The sequence below is a fragment of the Chroicocephalus ridibundus genome, chromosome 4 (genome assembly GCF_963924245.1).
Source record: "Chroicocephalus ridibundus chromosome 4, bChrRid1.1, whole genome shotgun sequence".
Lineage (NCBI taxonomy): Eukaryota > Metazoa > Chordata > Aves > Charadriiformes > Laridae > Chroicocephalus > Chroicocephalus ridibundus.
In genome coordinates, this window is record NC_086287.1 from 66742258 (window position 1) to 66761544 (window position 19287).

At 37.1% G+C, this 19287-nt stretch overlaps 1 protein-coding gene across 3 annotated transcripts in view; it reads right to left on the reverse strand.

Moving 5' to 3' along the window:
• The window catches only part of ARID4A (AT-rich interaction domain 4A), a 50794-nt gene that overhangs the window by 8968 nt on the left and 22539 nt on the right, over positions 1-19287 (reverse strand). For all 3 annotated transcript variants that reach the window (XM_063333667.1, XM_063333668.1, XM_063333669.1), the window contains exons 11-17: positions 17738-17904; positions 9255-9327; positions 6598-6692; positions 6364-6461; positions 4643-4871; positions 2490-2740; positions 424-621 (exon numbers count right to left, since the gene is read on the reverse strand). In XM_063333667.1, coding sequence (XP_063189737.1) covers positions 424-621; positions 2490-2740; positions 4643-4871; positions 6364-6461; positions 6598-6692; positions 9255-9327; positions 17738-17904 — 1111 coding nt within the window. The remainder of the gene's footprint in view (positions 1-423; positions 622-2489; positions 2741-4642; positions 4872-6363; positions 6462-6597; positions 6693-9254; positions 9328-17737; positions 17905-19287) is intronic.

Here is a 19287-nt window from a genome sequence, read left to right on the forward strand (position 1 = left end):
CTCTATAATCACAGTCAACATTCAATACTAGAATAAATATTGTTGCCAAAATTTCAGTGCTTGATATACTTAATTGTAGATGTCTTCACCATTACCAATGACTCCCTTAAATAAAAAAAAGTCTGATAGTGCTAACACTAGCTGACACAATAAATTACAGGGATACTTGAGTGAGGATTACTCACTTCAAGACAGACGGAAACTTGGAAACATGTAAGTAAGTCTATTTGAGATTTCAATGCAACAGTGTCATACCATGAACAAAATTACTGACATTAAAAAGTGTAAGAGAGTCAGATCATGATGATAATTCAATTCGGAGCCAAGTCACTGATCATCTCTTTTTTTTCTTAAAAACAAAAATTCTTCTGCAAATAATCCTTTTAACAAACAAATAAATGAAAGGCAATTTTTTATCCTCACCTTACATTCCAACCGTAGTAATGAACTAAATATAAAACTTCCCCATCATCAATTTCTGTGCTTTTAATACTAGCTTCATAAATTTTTTGAGTCTTTCCACGTCCATATTTTACTTTCACTTTGGTTCCAGTCAAGCAGGGTTCTGCGTCCTCCTCATCCTCTTCACCTTCTGATTCTCCTTTGTTCTCAATTTCCTCACTGCAGTAAAGTGTATTTAAAATACCCAATAATTAGCGGCAATCAAAGTTGTAACATTTAGCTAGTGTAGCCAAGCTACTACAAAAGAAACCAGCTGCAAGAAAAAATTTTCTCATTTTCTGTGTCCTGCGCTGCCTCTAGCTTGGACACAGCTTTTTAAATCAAGAACAGGACTTAGAGAGAATAGGGATAAGTGCCAAAAATATCCAGAAAAATTGTATTTTAAAAGCAATTTATTAGGTGCACAACTACGTCAAAGCTTAAAAATATTTTTAATGAATATTTTGATACTACAAGAAGAAGAATAAGATAACTCGGTGTCTGGCTCCTAAATAAGATAGGAAGAACTAACTTCAGTTTTTAAAATAGACTTGATTTTGACACACTATTTTAAAAAAAATAATTCTGTCTTCTGCAGTTTGCTTAACATGCTAGTTTACTAAGAGCGCACAAATTCTGAATCGCCATCATAGTGAACCTCTCATGGATACAAATACCATTCCACTGAAAAAAAAGAGTTGATTACAACAGTATTTAACCAAGATTACAAGTGTCTAACACAGCTCTTACTAGCAGTACCTACCTCTTATAGCTATATCTAATGTTTTAACATTCTACTTAAATGTATTTTCAAAAATTACAAATCTAACCTATTTTTACCTATACTTCTCTCCCTATTTCAGGGTGAATTTAGCATAATGTAAAAGTTAAATTACAAAAAAGGTACCAACAAAGAAAATACTGAAGACAACCACGGGTTTGCTTTTAATGAAATATGTCTGGTAGCCTTCAGTGAGAGATGAACTATCTTGTCGTGGCAAACAATTAAAATGAAGAGGACAAGCACCATGAGCACCATTTAATGAAAACTCTTCGACATGCCTCTGCAACCTGCTGCACACCCACACTGTACCTTCATTTGAGGCATTTCTGCACTGCAAGATTTTTTTTTTTTTTTTTTGCACAGTGACACTTTCTTTAAAATAACTGTGTTTTTCCCACTCCTCAAAGCTCTTTAGAGTAAAATATGCAACACCCCTATCAGGCTTTATTCAGTATTACCTTGTGTCTGCACCACTTAGCCACATGGACAAGAAAAGGTAGGCAAGCCAGCTTAAACAGGCAAGACACTGCCCTTGACCACAGCCAAAGTTAGCTAAGAAAAGGTCTACTCTTGTGATCACCTAACTAATCACCTGCTCACAACTCATTTGTAACCAAGACTATAAATCCAATTCAACTTGTCAAGCTTAGTCTCTGGATGCTATTTTGCCTGCCGCCCTTCCATGTCTCCATCCCCTCCTCTTCTACCTACCTCTAGGTTTCATCCAAACTCCTTTTCGTTCTCCTTTGCTTTATTAGCTGATCCCCTTCCTGCCTTCAATACATCAGGTAAGAATAAAAACAAGCAAGGTGCAGGTTCATCAGCCATCACTAGGCACTTAAACAAAAGCACGGGAGAAGAAGGGCTCTCTTTTCCATTTACATTGCAACTTCCCAGAACAACCTGCCCAAACAGTTGCTGCCGGATTCCATACAGCACCTGGCATAGTTGTAGCCTGGTCTACTTGGTGTCTGTACATACTAGTGTGATAAAACACCAACACAACCTTGACAAGACCTTCAAGAAAATGAAAGTGAAAAACGCTGTCTGGATCTACCAGAAAAATATGCTTCCATAAAGTACAGCAGACTCTACAAGCCTGAAGCAAAGTTTTCCCTTCCCTGTTTGTCTGAGTGAATCAGGTCCCCGATTTCCACATTTCAGTTGGTAAGAATCTCCAACTGTGTGTATACTCCTGCTTGGAGTACAGCTCAATCATGACACAGACATACTCGTACGAAGGCAATTACAAGTTAATATTTACCTCTCCCTCTGCCTCTCTTCCTCTTCATCTGACTCTTTATCAGAATCCTCTTGTTTTTTAATTTTTTTCTCTTTTTGCTTTGGTGTACTTTTTCTCCCTAGTGGAGTTTCATTTCCTTTCTTTTCTGCATTCTCGGGTGTTTCCTCTACATCTTTGTTTTCTTTGTTACCGTCTTTTAATTTTTCTTGTGTTTTATCTTCTTCACTATCTTTTTTAGCTGGGGTTGCATCCCGGGCAAGTCTTCTTCGTCCCTAGGATAGAAATAATATCAGTTTAGTGACTGTTGTCACTTGTTCTCTGTATAACCTCTCAAAATCTCAGCTAAAAGTGAAACATACTGTTGCTATACAGAAGGAAGACCGGAGAGAAGATTTTAGAATATTTTGCTTTTTGGTGTTAAGGTAATAGCTTAAAGTCTTGTTACTGAGGAAAAAAAAAGCAAAATAAAGCCATTCTGCTTGGTTTAGAATAAAGAGGACGAGCTTCCAATTAACTTTGGAAGGATTTCAGGACATTTGTTTGGACCTGTAAGGTCTGTCACACAGATAGAAAGGGCCAAAATGCCTTGCTCAAGTACAGCAATAGCATTAATTAAAGTGCTTGTGTAGGACTACTAAAAGAAGGCATCTTCCTTTCAGCATCCTTAATCCTGACAGCCATCTGTTGATTTCACAGAACAGAAATTTGTCAGCATTAGAAAAATAGTAAGTATCGCATTTTTGAAAGGTACTTTAAATAGCCAGACAATTGCTGTTGGGGACTATTTGCAACTGGTTCTTGGGGATCTAGTACAGGTTTACCATTTTACTATTAAAAGTCTCTTGATAGGGTCATTGCTTTGTAATCAGAACATTTACAATACATTATGAATGCAAGATTAATTATTTGGAGGCTATCCAAAGATAACAGTAGTGAAGGCACTATAATAATTAAAATGCACAGTAGTATAATGGTAAATACTTTTGGGGAAAAAATCATTCATAAATAGATTGCTGATGGCTGGATTAATAAAGTAATAAAATATGTAGCCAAGTAATATTTAATTATTAAGAAATTAACATAGACAGCCAATGATAAAAAGACAAAAAATTATTCCATTTATTATCCTTTCACCAGTTTTCTCCAAACCCCAAAAAACCCCCAAACTGAACAAACTAACAACAAAGCTGATGTCATGCCTGGAAGTCCATTAAGACTGATACAGCTTGGAAAAAAACCACTTTCAGTTAGGTAGAAATACAGTATGTAATACAAATCTAAACTTACATTTACACTATGTCATCTATTAGTTAAAAGGTCATATACTTGCTTGAAAAGCTGGTTTGCAAGAAGTACTTTAACAGAATTACATTTTAGTTGAACAGAATCCTCGTAACTTGAACAATTTAAGAAGCAGCAATTCCTTGTCCTTCAGTAATCATGCTCTATTAAGAAACACAAAATGTCCTTTTCACAGAATTAACAGGAGTGCTGTAGTCTCATATACAAATACCGTAAGAGTATTCTTATATTCTCCATCGTGTTCAGTATCCACTAGCTGATGGGTCACTGGTCTTATCTATGTAACTATGTAACTAACCCTCACCTCTACAGCATCCAAAGGAAGACAAAATGCAAGTGTTCCTCCCTTTACTTTTGTCTATCTACTGTAAAATTGCAGTTGTTTCTTTTATTAAAAGATACCGTGATAAAAATCAACTGAGAGAAATGTGGCTTCCTTTGATTCTTAAAGCTGCAGCAGTCCCTTCATATTCTTGTTTCTTGCCAGAAAGCTCCAGATTCCATGTGCCTGTGGAAATTCTTGCCCACAACCAAGACCGTCCTGCTGAGTTCCACTGTTCAGATGATACACAGGTCTCAGTAGCTCTCAAGCCATCCCTGAATCGAAACGTGTCTGACATACAACACAGGCTGAGCGAACCCCATGGATGGTTTAGAATACAAAGAAGTAATCAAAACTGATTCTGTTCACAGGTAGAACATAATCAACAGTTAACACCAACTCCTCATTCACAGAACCCTGTTCTACGCTTGTATGAGTACACTAATTCAAACATACAATCACTCCACAAGAGAAAACTCACTATGTAAACGGTTCACTACACAAAGGGGTTTTGTTAATTACTAAATAGAAATCAGTTCAAACCACTTACCCTTGGGGATCTTAGTTCTATTTCTTCTTTTTCACTTTCACTGCTGGAGTAAGTTTCTTCTGCTTCTTTTTTAACTTCTGTTGGGGGCATTTTTTCTTCCTCTTTTACACCTTCCTCCATTGGTTCCACGTGTTTCTGTATGTCTTCTACCACTTTTGGTTCATTGTGATGGATGGTCCTAAACTGAATGTTTGCAGAACGGCAGTACTCTTCAAAACCATAAAGATACCTATAGATACAAATAACGTTTCATTTATATTTCATGTTTAATTTTCTATTTACTGAAGTGCATAAAACAGTTTTTCCTGCTCACAGAAAAGCAAGAGAAGAAATAGCTTCAAGAAAAAAAAAAAACAACCACCTAACACCAAAACCCAATAAATAAACCAAAAAAAAGCCAGAGAGATTTTGAAATGAAACCATTATGCGTACAAATCAAATGGTGAGAAAGAATACACACAGGTGCTTCCCACAAATTTAACTTCATCCCCATTCAATCAAGAAATCATGATAGTAAGGTCTAAGAACAGGTACACTGTTTTGCAAATGCACAATGACAGCTACAATCAGCCTAGTGTTAGAATATGGGTGTACAAACAAGTTACCACATGGTAACAAACTGCCATGCATCAGCTGCCTGTGTTCACACTCTAATCCAGTTATAGGCGAGAGAAATATGAACTAGCTTATTCCGCAAAGAATAAATACACAAGTTACAACATACTATATTGTGTCCATACAATGTCGTTATTTCCATTGTAAGAGCAACTTATTACTTATTTACCAATTACTTTTTTAATGATACTCTTCTCTGTAAAATACAGACCTTAAATATGTGCCCAGTTCAAATCCCACTGAAGTTAGTGTGAATATTTTCATCTTCATCAACATTAATATGAGCTGAGTCATTAGTCATCCCTATTCAGTCAAATTTCCTTAGGTTCGAGTCAAGAGAACCTCATTCTTCCCTTTTACTCAAAAAGCCCAATTTGTTTCTTGTCAAACTTCCAGGAGAATAAATAATAAAAATAATCTTTATTTAGAAAATGAGCTTGAAAAGTGACATTCCTAAAAGGTTTCCATTTCAAAAGTTAAAACACAACTAAAAAACATGTGTCAGTTAATGTCAGAATAAAAAGATTTATGCATTTTTTTTATTACAAGCAGTGATTTTACTACTTCATACTGTCACATGCACCACAGCAATGTATGAAGTTATGCCCTAAAGCCATTATTCTACAGATTCCACAAATATGATATTTAAATATGCAATCTGAAACATCTCTACCAACGTTTTTCAGGAAGTTAAAGAAAGCGGTATAAAATTTTCCTCGCTGCACGCAGCATCTACAGACTGAAGACAGAGTTCATTCCTGTTAATCACCACACACTGCAAAGATGAATTTTCCTAAGCTTTTTTTATAAGTTTCATTGTTGTACTCTGAAGTGGCACCATTGCATGCTCAAAGTGAACACTTCTTGACAAGAAAATTAATGGAATTCTAATTATTAGAGCAACGGGAACTTACGCAGCCCTGAGCACTCCCCTCCTTTCACTGAAACACTCCAGCGTTTCAGTCCTTGGCACTGGAAAATGCTCAGAACTGCTTGTTAGCTGAAGAACTACTTTTTCACTATCGAAAACTGCTTGAATATTTTGCATGCTACTAAAAAAAAAATAAGGAAAAATGTTTTCACCATTATACGATATGAGAACTTACTTTCTATAAGCAGTTTTTACATTGTAGGAAGCAGCCGAGTTCAAAATAGGAATGCCAAGGTCCATATAAATTTGCTTCCATACAGCACCACTCTCAATCTTTGGGGGGGGGAAAAAAAAAATAATTCAGGTTTTGTTAATGAAGAACATTAAGGAATGACATCTAACACAGCCACAAGCCACAACCTTTAAGAACGAATAGACATATTTAGTTCAGGAAACATCCGACACTTACATTGTCACACCCACCCTGCTGAAATACCAGTCTAAAAAGTTTGAAGAGATTAAGGTCCTTGTAGCCCAGAACAGGTGGTTTATTAATAGGAGTACCTAAATAAAACAAAACCAGAAATAAAGAGTTACCGCACAGAACAGCAAACTGCTTCTTCCACACATTCGATGACTTTAGCACACATTTGATGACTACTATCTTTCTACATTTCAAAATATGTATTTAATAGTTCTAAGATATGTCACAAGTCAAGTAGTCTCCAACCAGCAATTTAGGCTTTACCCTCCTTTGAATGCAGCACGTATTTCTGGGTGGTTTATTAGCATAATGGCACCAACTACTTGATAACTATGATTTCTCGACCTCCTTTTCAGACTTGTGCAATAACCCCCATCCAATTGGCTGCATCCCATTGATCCTCTTTTGAGTGGGGGGACAGCCAGAACTGCAGCAAGCTCTACAGAACACCTGATGAATTCTGGAATATAGACTGTGGTCTGTGGTCTAAAAAGAATGGGGAAGAAGCAGAAATGCTGGATTAAAAAAAGGTACACAGGCAAATTGTCAGAACGTGAAAAAGCACAAGGCCCTAACAGGACATGAATATTTGCAACAGTTCCGCGAAAAAGAAAGAACTCAGATCAGATGAGTGGCAATGATATAAAGAACAATAATTAACTACAAAAGGAGAAACCAAAAGTGACTTGGGGCAAGTGGCTGCGTACGTAGACAGTACTCCTCCCAGCAAGGAAGAACATCAAACCTCTTCCCTGCAGCTTCTCATCTTCTTTCATCTTCATGCAATTATATTTGGAATCATTAAAATAATTTTATAAGACTTTGGGAATACTGTCATGATTACTCTAACTGTCATGATTAATCTACTGTCACGATTACATTCACACTGAGAGAACAGAATGTAGAACAAATCTGGTGGGAACAGAAATCTTGCTATCAGGACAGAGGGGAAGAAAAACCCAACCAAAAACATAAACAGGCAAAGGGAAAGACCTAGTCCCCCAGAAAGTCCTGTACATTCTTCAGTTGACATACTACCTTAAAGAATAGTTTCTGGACTGAGTCTTCAAATTCAGTGCACACATGCTTTCTTCTTTTGCCTCTACAAGTCCCTGACATGACCCCTACTTGGTTTTAGTCTAAGAATGCTTAAGAAAGGGAGTGAGGAAGGAGGAAAACACAAGGGAAGAATCAGGCTACCAGAAAAGAAAGAAAATTGTGGATTAGTCCACCAGCACAGGGACTTCTTTTTCCCCAACATAGCTTCTTATTCCCCTCAAGGCAGGTTATTCTCCAGAAACGCTGGTTATACATAGGAGGCCTCAAAATTATATTGGATGAACTCCAGTATATTTTGCTATAATACATGATCAATTTCTAAACCTGTGATAAGAACTAGTAATACTGGACAGACTTGGAACTGTTCTTTTACAATTCTGTGGTCTAGAGCACACCTTGTTAATAGGGATGCAGGGCCTCTTTTATAAAGGTAACTTGATTTCCCCCATTTATCCCCCCCAATTTTAAAACCCAAGAAAAAGAGGAATATTCAGGCACTACATGCACTTTACATTTTACTCTTAGCTCTGGTTATTTCGAATTCAAGTATATCAACATCTGCTGTACTATATGCTGCTATGGAAATATCATTCAGGTAACTTTTGTCAAGGAAAAAGAAAGAAAGAAAGAAAAAAAAAGTAAAAAGGCAGTAGTTGCACTTGTAATCTACCTCCACCAATGTTATTGCAGGATTAACACTTAGAATATTCAAATTGAAATAGTGAATGCATGAGTAAAATTAATAAAACAAATATACTTAAAGATAAAACTTTTTCCAGGCTTAGATATACTTAAGGAAAAAAAAAAAGAAAACAGAAGGAGGGAGGGTGTACAGCCAAGGAACAGAAAATCTTCCATTTTAGTGTCGGTCTCATCACAACTACAGACGTGAATGGTTTATGCAACGACAGTTCCCTCAAGTCAGCAGGTATATCCTGCTCTATATACATAGTACATGCACTTCCAATATGTCTTGTGCTAGGAGTTTAACTACTCCAGTTTATAGCAGTCTTACCTACTTCTGTAAAGACAGACATTTAAAATATGCTATTTTCTTGTCCTAGCTACAGGACAAAGTAGAACCTTTAAGTTGTCTGTTCAGGTGAGTATCACTGCTACGCTGGCGTATTATTAAGACAGTTCTGCAAGGAGACTTGCACATCTCCCATTCTCTGCTGGTTGAATTTCACCATTCATGAATGGCCTCCTCAGGTTCCAGCCTGAGATTAGCAGCAGCAGAACTCCCAGCAATGGCTGTCACAACAAGAAATCAACCAAAAGCTTATTTAAAAGGGATGGGTAACATAGAAAAGGTTTTGTGAAAGCAAAACAAAAAAAAGAGCACCTCAGGGAAGATTTCAGTTTCCTTTGTGCACTATGCTTTAAAGTACTGGAAGCAGACTGCCACATGTGAAAGTGGGTAGAAGTGTTTTTCCAAGCACCAGACTAGCTGTTATACTTTTTCACTCACGTGAGAATACGCTCATAATAACATCCATACATTTAAAAGTAATTTTTAGAAGCCATTAAAAGAGTGGACAAGAGAGTAAAAAGAAAAAAAAAAAAATTAAGTTCAGTGTTACCTCTGTCTTCCATAAACTTGTAAAGCTGTTGGAGGAAGTTGTCCCTCTCTTCAGGATCAAGCTCTTCCTCAGGCTGTGAAAACATAAAATATGCAAAGGAACAATTTAGTTGTACAAAAGCCTAACAATAAGAGCTAAACCCAAACCACTTCCCATTTGGCCCTGCGCCCATATAATGTTGAAATATGCAGAAAACAAAATTTACTCAGGAGACTCCAGTGCGCACCTCAGGAGGAGAAAAAGAAAACGCAGGTCAGGAAAAGCCTCAATCCACAATAAAAATAATGTGTGACCCTCAAAATTAAAACAATAATATACATAACATTGTTTTAATACAAAAAAAAAGGTCTGTTATTTACAAGACTGAAGCAATTAACAAGAACTCTAGGCTTCTTGGTTTGTTTTTTGTTTGTTCAGGTTTTGGGGTTTTTTTGTTTGTTTAACTAATCTTCCTTATCCCAACTACAGCAGAGGTTGCAGAACAATTCCTTCTCCAGCTGCTCCTGGTTTTGATACTCCAGGCAGTATTAATTTTGTCATTAAGCTCCAATGCTCAACTTCTGCTCGTATTTGGAAACACTTTTAGAGTCACTTCCATAATTCCCTGAACATGTATTTCCACAATTTATTATTACAAATTCTTTAGTTTTATCTTTACAACTTCAAGTTTCAAAGAGATAAACACTTATGAACTTTATGGTAAGCAGTCCACAGCATGAAATAAAAGTTTTCTTTTATTTAGGTGGAAACAATGAAAATACAGTAAATTTACTGGGGAGGTGGGAAAGATGGAATTATGTCTACATATACTTCATGGAATTCTGAGATTCTAGCAGAGACAAAAAAAATAAGATAAAATAAGAATAATCTTTTCCCTACAATACTTTACGCATGCCCCTTTCTTCCTGCCAGCCTGGCAATCACAGGGATTGCTGGTAAGGCAGTTTGCACACGAAAGACTGCAGCTATCTTGAAGGAAAGACGTACAGTACATGTCAAAAAATCTTATCATTACATTATTAAAAATAACAGAAAAGTCACAAGCAGTTCCAGAAGGAAACTAGAACAGCAATTTCAATTTCAGTTGTCTGTGCATTCAGTAAACTTTAAGCTTCAAGGCAGGAAGATAAGCACTAAAATGTGAATGTATAAGCTACTGACTTGTTAACCAGAAAGCAATCTGCACAGCATCAGAATGAATTTCAGCCCTGCCTGCTTCACTGAATTCTGAGCTTCAAAGCCCAACAGGGAATCACCTACAATCAGGCAGAGACAACATCTGTTTCTTATTTTCCTATTTTTTCCTGGGAAATAATTGGAGGAAATTAAATGAATAATCACAACATTGTACAGCATCAGTTACCACTTGCTCATACTGCATGTTATAGGGACTATATAAAGAAAAACAGTTATCTGTAGAATTATTGTGTTCTTCCAGGTTAACAAACGAATTACTGCTATAGAAACCACAGTTTTTTCTCTCCATCTAGATTGCGAACCAACTTCAAGATCGAGAAATTTCTACCATCTACTCTAACGTTTACTGATTAAAGGCAATACGACTCAAACCAGGCAAACTAAATATATCTAAATAACATTAAACATTCAGGAATATTTCTGAATAGTTGAATTGAAATTCTTCTTTTTTTTTAATGCGGGCATAATGCCAAACCAGAACTGTAGGTCAGAACAGCAGAAACATAGGTTAGAAATAGCACTTGTGCAGACAGAATGTTAACCAAGTATTTTCAGCTGAAGAAAAGCAAAAACCTAAGATGAAAAGCTTTTACATGCTTACAGGACCAGGGCATAAAACCTGACTGCAACATTCATTCACCTATGAGAGACATCCTGTACCTACTTCTCTCTGTTGATGGTGTATGAGCTAGGTTGACACCCCTTGACAAAGAGAGTCTGAACCGTGTCTGGTACTAATGCCAGGGTAGACACCAAGTCCTTCTGATAGCTGACTTGAATAAGACCTGAATAATTGTGACCAAGGAATAAATCATGTATCAGCTATTTCAAAGTCGTCTTTTTTTTTTTTTTTTTTTTTTTGCTGCTACTGGCCAAAATTAGAAAGGCCAACCCTTCATGGATATGCCTATTGCAACATTAAGATATATGGACTTTTGTAAAAGGTTATTTTTCATCAAGATTATCTATTTGTAATTGGCTACAATGACTTTGCAGGAGTGTCTACTGTTCTGAGTTAGAGCTGAGTTTTATTTTAAATACATCAACCATCATCTAAGCTGCTGTATCAGCAACCTTAAAAGCTGCACCCAAAGTGAAGAAAACACCCGATAAACGTTGATGCCACAACCTGCCATCATCTGAGAGCTAAAATTCCCAGCACTTCTTTTCAGCAGGCACCAGGGTGACACTGCTACCCTCCAAACCTCACTTATCCTATCCAGACACTTATGACCATTTTAGACTGGGGATAAGTGAGTTCACAGTGACAGTCCTTCAAAATCTGGGTTTTTTTAAGAGTTCTGTCTCTGCGTTTCATTTTTTTCCTATACAGGTGTTACATAAAAAAGGGAGGCTGTAGCCAAAGGTAAGTCCAAGTGAGAAGCAAAACAATATGAAAATTTTAAATGCCGGGAGTTCAAAATTCAGACCTTTCTGTTGTTTATCCAATACCCATAACTAAATGCAACATGAGAATTTTTTTATTTTTTTTTTGTCTCAAGGTTAAGAGGCTGAATTTCATTAAAAAGAATCTCCAAGATGTCCTTTTTTGATTATTAATTAAAAAGCTGAAATTTTATGGGTTTGAGATTTTTTTCCTCCTTTCTGACTAGCAGGTCACTTCTGTTAGAGAATATTGTAAACAATAAAACAATGAAATCAACAATGAACAAAGGATCTCTGTATAAGGGACATACTCCTTTCCCAAGTTGATTTCTTATTGCCTTCCAAGAAACACTAACAGTGTTCAAGTATTTTGTAAAATTATTTTGACAACAATAACCAGCAAATAAGCACAATGTAAAACCCACAGAAAACTTGTAGAAAATTAGTAGCTGGCTTTGCTTCATTTGGTTTAAAGCCACTTTATTCACCACAAGTTTTGACTCTGTTTTTAGCATGATTTTAAACAAGAATATAGCTCTGTTATTCTGACTCATCGTTTCCTCTACAGAAAGATGTTAAAGTTTCTGTGGATAACAACCTGTAGAGCTGAGTGGGAGCACAAAGGATTAAATAGTTTATTTTACAAAACAAAGAATGAATCTCTACTTACAAGCACGTACGCCATATACCATACCAATTCGGGTTAAGGTACCAGGGATGACCTTTCTTTTATGTTATTAACAGACTTACAATACCATAAACTCTTCTGTGAAATAAACAGGATTTGGAGTTCAGAAGAGTATATGATCAAGACAAGCTGACAGAATTAACGTAATTTTGTTGCTTTAGAGTACTTAAATGCATTTTCATCACTTGCACATTTGCTTTCTGATGCCAAGTTTGAACACTAATTAAGGAAATTAAAAAAATTAAACTGATGGCAACAAGTTAACAGCTTTACACCATATGGAGATGAGAGTGATCTTAAAACATTAATTTCTACCAAGATGACCCAGGAATTCAACGACCCTCAACTCGCTCTAGAGCTGGGCCTCAAGTTTGCAACTTCTTTGCTCCTCTTCGAAGAATATTCTGAGAATGCCTGTTCGCATAAAATTGTGAGGAAGAAAGTCTTTGTAAAGAGCATGATGTAGGCAATGCTTTACAGGAGTCAAAGCTCCTACAAACACATTCATGCATAAGAAGGATGATTAGCTAATCAATGTTTAGGTTTTTTTTTTAAAGGCTATTCTGCATATTACGCATCACAGTTGCTTACGGTTTGGGGTTTTTTTTGTGTTTGTTTTTTTACCAATGTAAATAAACCAGTTGTTTCTGGATACCATGCTTCATTAACTTTGAAATTACCGTATTCCTGTATTTAATTTTTATAGTCAGCTTTTTCAACATTATCTTAAAATACACATAGGTTGCAAAGAAATGGACGAGTCAGGTAACATTTTATGCTGTCTCCCAGGGACACTTAGAGAAAAGACTACATGGTAAACAAGAACTACTTTGAAGCACAATGTAAATATTTTAATAGATGACTACTGATCATTTGTAGGAATCTCAAGCCTCCTACAATACATCCCTGGATTTCATATACTCATCCTTCCTTTATGAACTTAGTGCTAATAAAATATATGGTAATGACTTATCATGAGAACTGAAATCCTTCCTTATTTGCAGAATAGGTACATTGAAAAATGCTTCTGGCATTTTCCCTGCTCAACCATGTAAAGCAACTCTGACCCTGACCAATGTTTCTTGATGCTGTTGTGGTGCAACAACCCTAAAAGCTTTAAATGAATGCACACTATTAAGCATACTACAGATACATCCTTCAGGTGACCGTCAAAATGAAGACTAAGAGAAAATTCCTCTACACCTGGAGGTCCTACAACTCTTTCTTGAACGAGGCATGGAGACCAGCTAGCTAGAAGTTGAATTTTTTCTGAACAATTTTTTGCATGTTCCATTCAGGGTGGGGCGGGGGGGGGGGGGGGGGAGGAAGTGAAAGAACAAGGAACTGCTGTTAAAGTGACACAGGTAAGTTGGAAGCGTCTCTCAAGTATGGTGTTATAACCAGTTCTACAGGTAAGATAGAAATCCCTTTTTCCAGCTCTTGATACCATCAAAAGATACAGTTCTGCAACTTGCAAAATTCAGACTCCAAAGAACAAATTCCTTACTTTCATGCTGATCTTATGTGAATGTATTTATTAAGAACACGTACCGAAAATATAGTTCAAAAAATTGCATGTTAAAATCTTGATTCTTCTGGAATCAGAACAGCCTACAGGGAGACTTGAGAGGCAAATGTTGCCTACGTGTTCCCTTGTAAAATGGGGAGTACTTGACTATTTAATCCTGAGAAACAAATACATATGACTTCTTCCCTGACAGAATAACTTAAATACAAGCAAATACAGTAGTACATACTATCTAATTTTTAATAAAAAAGTCAGGTAATGTTCCAAAAATCTTCTATTTCTATGTGGAGATACTGGAATTTAGAGTTTCTCCTTCCTTTTAGCTGCAGTGCATTCTCTGACTGCCAAATGTACCCTCAGAACACAGTTAATTATCTTATTTTTCACACGTTGAAATCTGGATAAGAACCAAAAGCAATATCCAGATTTTTACGTGGACTCAAACCAATTGCATGATTCTCTAAATTTTCATTTGATAAATAGTTTTTTCTATAGTACCTCCTGATTTTTTCACTTCTGTGACATAAACAGCACGTGGTCTGTTATTCAGACCTCACACTGAGAATGAAGTTATCCAGAGTTGCACCATATACTGCAATTATTGCCAAAAAATCCAACAATTTGAACATGCTGAGCAACTCAATGTAACATAATCTCTGCTGAAGTCAATGACAAGCAATTTCCACATTTTTCTCCTTCATAGTCAACTCAGGACCACACAAGTGATCCATCACCAACGAGGAGGATTAACATCTCACCACCACCATATTGGTTCCCACTCCTTAACTTACAAAAGCCATCAAAGAAGAATTGTGTAGAGCCTGGAAACCCGGTTGTACTAATTTTACCATACTCTTTAAGATGTCATTAAAAGCAGCACAATTAGCAAGACAGTCTCTGTCAAAACAAAGCTACAGATTTTAACCCAGCTACTGGAAAAACGGTAGGATCTATTATTACCGGCTACAGTAGGTCTCTCTGCTCCATTATCATTATAAAAGATCTTACTTCAGAAAAATAGGATCCTTTCCATACCCAGAATTAGACTCTTCCGACTCACTTTACGTTCTCATTATATATTAAGTAGGTCTGTGTCATTCGATTGATTTAATGAAGGCCTATCATGGCTGGTCAGCAGCTGTCCAGGCCTTGACAGCAAAGCTGCTGTGCATTTCAGAAGACAGAGGGGTGGAGGGAAATAATTTTAAAAAATCTCCCTCCCATCTCCAGTAATATAACAATTTGCAGTTCTAAAACAAAAGGTCCACTGACAATATTCTGGCAGAGGATGGACAGAAGCTATTTTGACCTTGATTAATAAAAGGAGAAACTCTACAAAACGTAAATGCAAAAATTGAGTAATCAACACTTCTAGACAAATAAACACAAGGCAATTATCATTCACTTGTCAATTCCCTCTGCAACCAGTACTACTGCCTTTCAAGGGAAAACAGAAATTACGATAAATTCCCTAAATGCTCTCTAATTGTAACACCTAGGATGGCCCACAATTAGAATATGTATAGTAACAGCTGAATCAGGAATTTGTTTTAATGGGCTGGAATGACAGTTCTGCTCTGACATAATCTAAAAAGATTAATATCTATCCTCTGCTACGTAGCTTCAGCATGAAGATGCCCACCTTATTTTCACATGTCCACTTGTCACTTGGAAATAATGGATTTTACAGCTCTTCCTACCAGCACATCTACCTGTCTGTAATCCTCGCTCCACTACTCTACATTTAGAGTATTTCTTAAAAACAATCTCCATTTATTTTACAGGAATGCCTTTTTTTTTTAAAAAAAAAAAAAAAAAACACCACCAAGCTTCCCCTCCCCCTTCTTTGTTTAAAACACGTAACACTTTTCTGCAATAGCCATAACAAATTATATTAAAATGCATACCAGAAAACTAGTATAGCAATCCTTGATTTTTAGTATCTGATAATCTGCAATTTCAACCAATGTTAATACGAACAGACCAATAAAGACTGCAACAGTTCACACCCTGCAAAATGTGGCCTATTCAGTCCTTTTCACTGCAGAGGAAAAAACCCAGAGGATTTTATATTCTGCACACATTCATCCTTATATTTATCTAATCGTACCATTCTTCTCATACAGACATCTCCATTTTCCAGAACACTGTTATCAAGGCATAAGATTAACACCTAAAAATAGATTCTTATTGTCTTTTTTTTTTTTTACCTGGAAAGATTTACCCTGGCTGCACGCTCCACCAGTTCCCAGATCAGAAATCCAAGTCAAATCCACATTCTTAACAACCATGCTAACATTACAGATTAAAACACAGAATCCTTACCTAGGAGCTGCATTCTTTCAAATGTAAAGAGGTTTTACTTCCCTTCTATCTAAGCTGCCCACTGCCTAGACATATTTCAGCCTGACTTCCAAATATCTGCCAGCTTTCTCTCTCCCTGCACGGCATCCGCAGTTATACGGCATTACTTACATTCTCTTCCATATACAAAAAATAATAATAATAGAAATAACCAGACATTACATGAGAGGCGAAGAAAAGCGACAGCCCATTTCAAAGCATCTGGCAAGCCTCCCCCTGGCCGCCGGCCAAGCCTCCGCGCCAGCGCCCGCTCCCCCGACCCCGCCCGCCCCGCCCCCGCGCATGCGCGCTGCCGGCCAGCAGCCCGTTACCGTGGCAACGCGGCCGGCCGCCGCCGAGCACGAACGGCCATTCTGTGCCCGGCCTGACAACACCGCACGCCGCGGGGGAAGCCGGAGGGCAACGGCGTTTCACCTGCCCCTAGAAAGGCAAACCTCGCTCGATTATTTCCCCACCCCGCCCAGGTAAAGAAAGTTTCCGAGCGTATTGTGAAAATCGCACGAAAAAAAAACCAAAACCCAAACGAACAAATCCCTCAACTAAACCCCACCCCCTACTTCTAAATAGATCAAGGTTAAAAACGGGTAGCAGAAATAAAAGCAAATTCTGTAAAAAGTTTTGATGACATGAAGAAACTGCCTACCTTTGCAGAAAAGGAGACGTTCAAAGCATTCCAATGCAGCGCAAACCTATTACCACGAGCATTAGACAGAAAGTCCATCCATGATATCACATTCCCAACCCCGAACACCAGCGGCGTTCAGGAAAAAAACTAACACACGCAAAGGTAACTCCTGTACTGCTCTTAAATACCCTCTTCGGCAAACAGCTTTAACAGGGACTGTGCGTTAGCTCATACTTTCAGTCAGCCTATTGCTTTTGCTTTAATAATTCTTTTTTTTTTTTCCTCAAATCAAACTACTGTTTTCAGAAACAAGTTACTTTTTATATAACCTACATATAAAGTACAAAAGAAAAATATAAAGTTACTTTTATTTAAGGTTGGATTACTACTGTTAGGCTAGGCATCAATTTCTTGTTTGTCTCTCCTTTTGACCCACATTCTATCACTCTTCTCTGACTTGAATTCTTAATTTCTGAGATTGGTCTCCAATTTCTGCTCTAGACAATAGGAGGCAGTCTGGCACTGGTCACAAATCCCAGTAAAGACAGCTGTAGCAAAGGGAAGATGAACCGGTCTGAAGAGATGTTGAAGTGAGTAAGCAAAGTCTGAGAGTAAAATGTTGGAAAGTGCAGGATTTTTATGCATGCAAGTTACTCAATTATCTTTGGATAATGACTGAAATTGCTCAGACTTACCACTACTTCTTCCATTTTCTCTTCTCTCTTTTCTTCCTCTTCATCAGTTTCTGCATCAGCTCCATCTTCCTCATCACTGCTAGAGGACTCCAGAATTTCACTTATGTCCATTTTCCAGTTCCGAGGAACACCCTTTGTGTCACGAAACGTGCTTGCCTCCTGTAGCCCTACAGAAGAAGAGGCCCTGGTTTTACCTCACCTGCAGTATTCACAGTCACAACGTATTTTTAATTTCCTTTTCACGCTCTCGTAAATCACAATGCCAACTTAAACCAAAAATGGAATTAAGTAATAAAATAGATACTTCAGCTTTAAACTCCGAGTCTACACACTTTACATTTTGAGACTGTCAAATTTTTTAAATCAAGTATCAGCAACTCAAGGAGCTTAGAGTGGAGAACATCCATCCCACACACAGCATGCAGCTGTTTTCTAGGGATAGGTCTCCACAAATACCACTAAGATTTACACCTATGTATGTGAACAGCACCAAAGATAAGCACCTATACTTATCCACATCTATTCTGTGGAACTGTGAACTCTTCTGTTTCTGTACGAAAGAGATATAAATACTGTAATAAAGCTATTAAAAAAAGGAAAGCTGTCACAGTTAGATAAAGTACCATGACTTGCTTCATTCTTTTCGAAGTATCTTCATGTCTTAAAGTTTAGATTGAAAAAAAAAAAAAAAAAAGGCATATGTTTTAAGAGCACTGCCTAAAGAGATGTTACATTAACGTTTGGAAGAGAGGACAAATGGGACGGGGAGAAGTCACACTTCTACAGTGGGAATACCTCAAATTCTCTTCCTTGAAGAGGTGCTCCAAGGGGGAAACAACAAAGCAACACAAACCTAGATAACACCAAAACACGCCCCCCAGGCACAATAGAACATCTTAATAAAGAGGAATCAGAATACCCAAAAAAGGGACGTATTCCAATGAACTAATCACAGTGTTGCTAGAGAAGAAAAAGCACCAGATTCTAATAGGTGTTGATAGAGTAACCTCCAGAAAATTGTCTAAACTATTTTTCAAAACCACTAGTACCTTTGGTTCCACAATATTCCCTTATGGCAATGAATGTCACAAACCAATTACGTTCTTCAAGAAAAAAAAAAAATCCCTTTCTTCAGTTTATCTTAAACCTGGCATCTGATCATTTTTTTGGCTGCTCTAAAGTTCTTGTACTGTGAAATAGTTATTAAAAAGAAAGTGTAAGAGAAATCATTATGTCCATTTTCCAGTTCCAAGGAACACCCTTTGTGTCAAGAAACGTGCTTGCCTCCTGTAGCCCTACAGAAGAAAAGGCCCTGGTTTTACCTCACCTGCAGTATTCACAGTCACAAAGCATTTTTAATTTTTTATTTTAATAATTTAATTTTAATAATTAACACAAACCAATCAAAACCTTCTCAAGCTCCCCTTTGTTGAGTATCATGTTAAATCTTTACTTGTTAAGGAGCTGTTTCAGACCTTTACTCAAACCCAAGGAACTACTGTTGTTGAGTGGGAGTTTTTTGTTGCTGGGTTGTGGTTTTTTTAAAATTA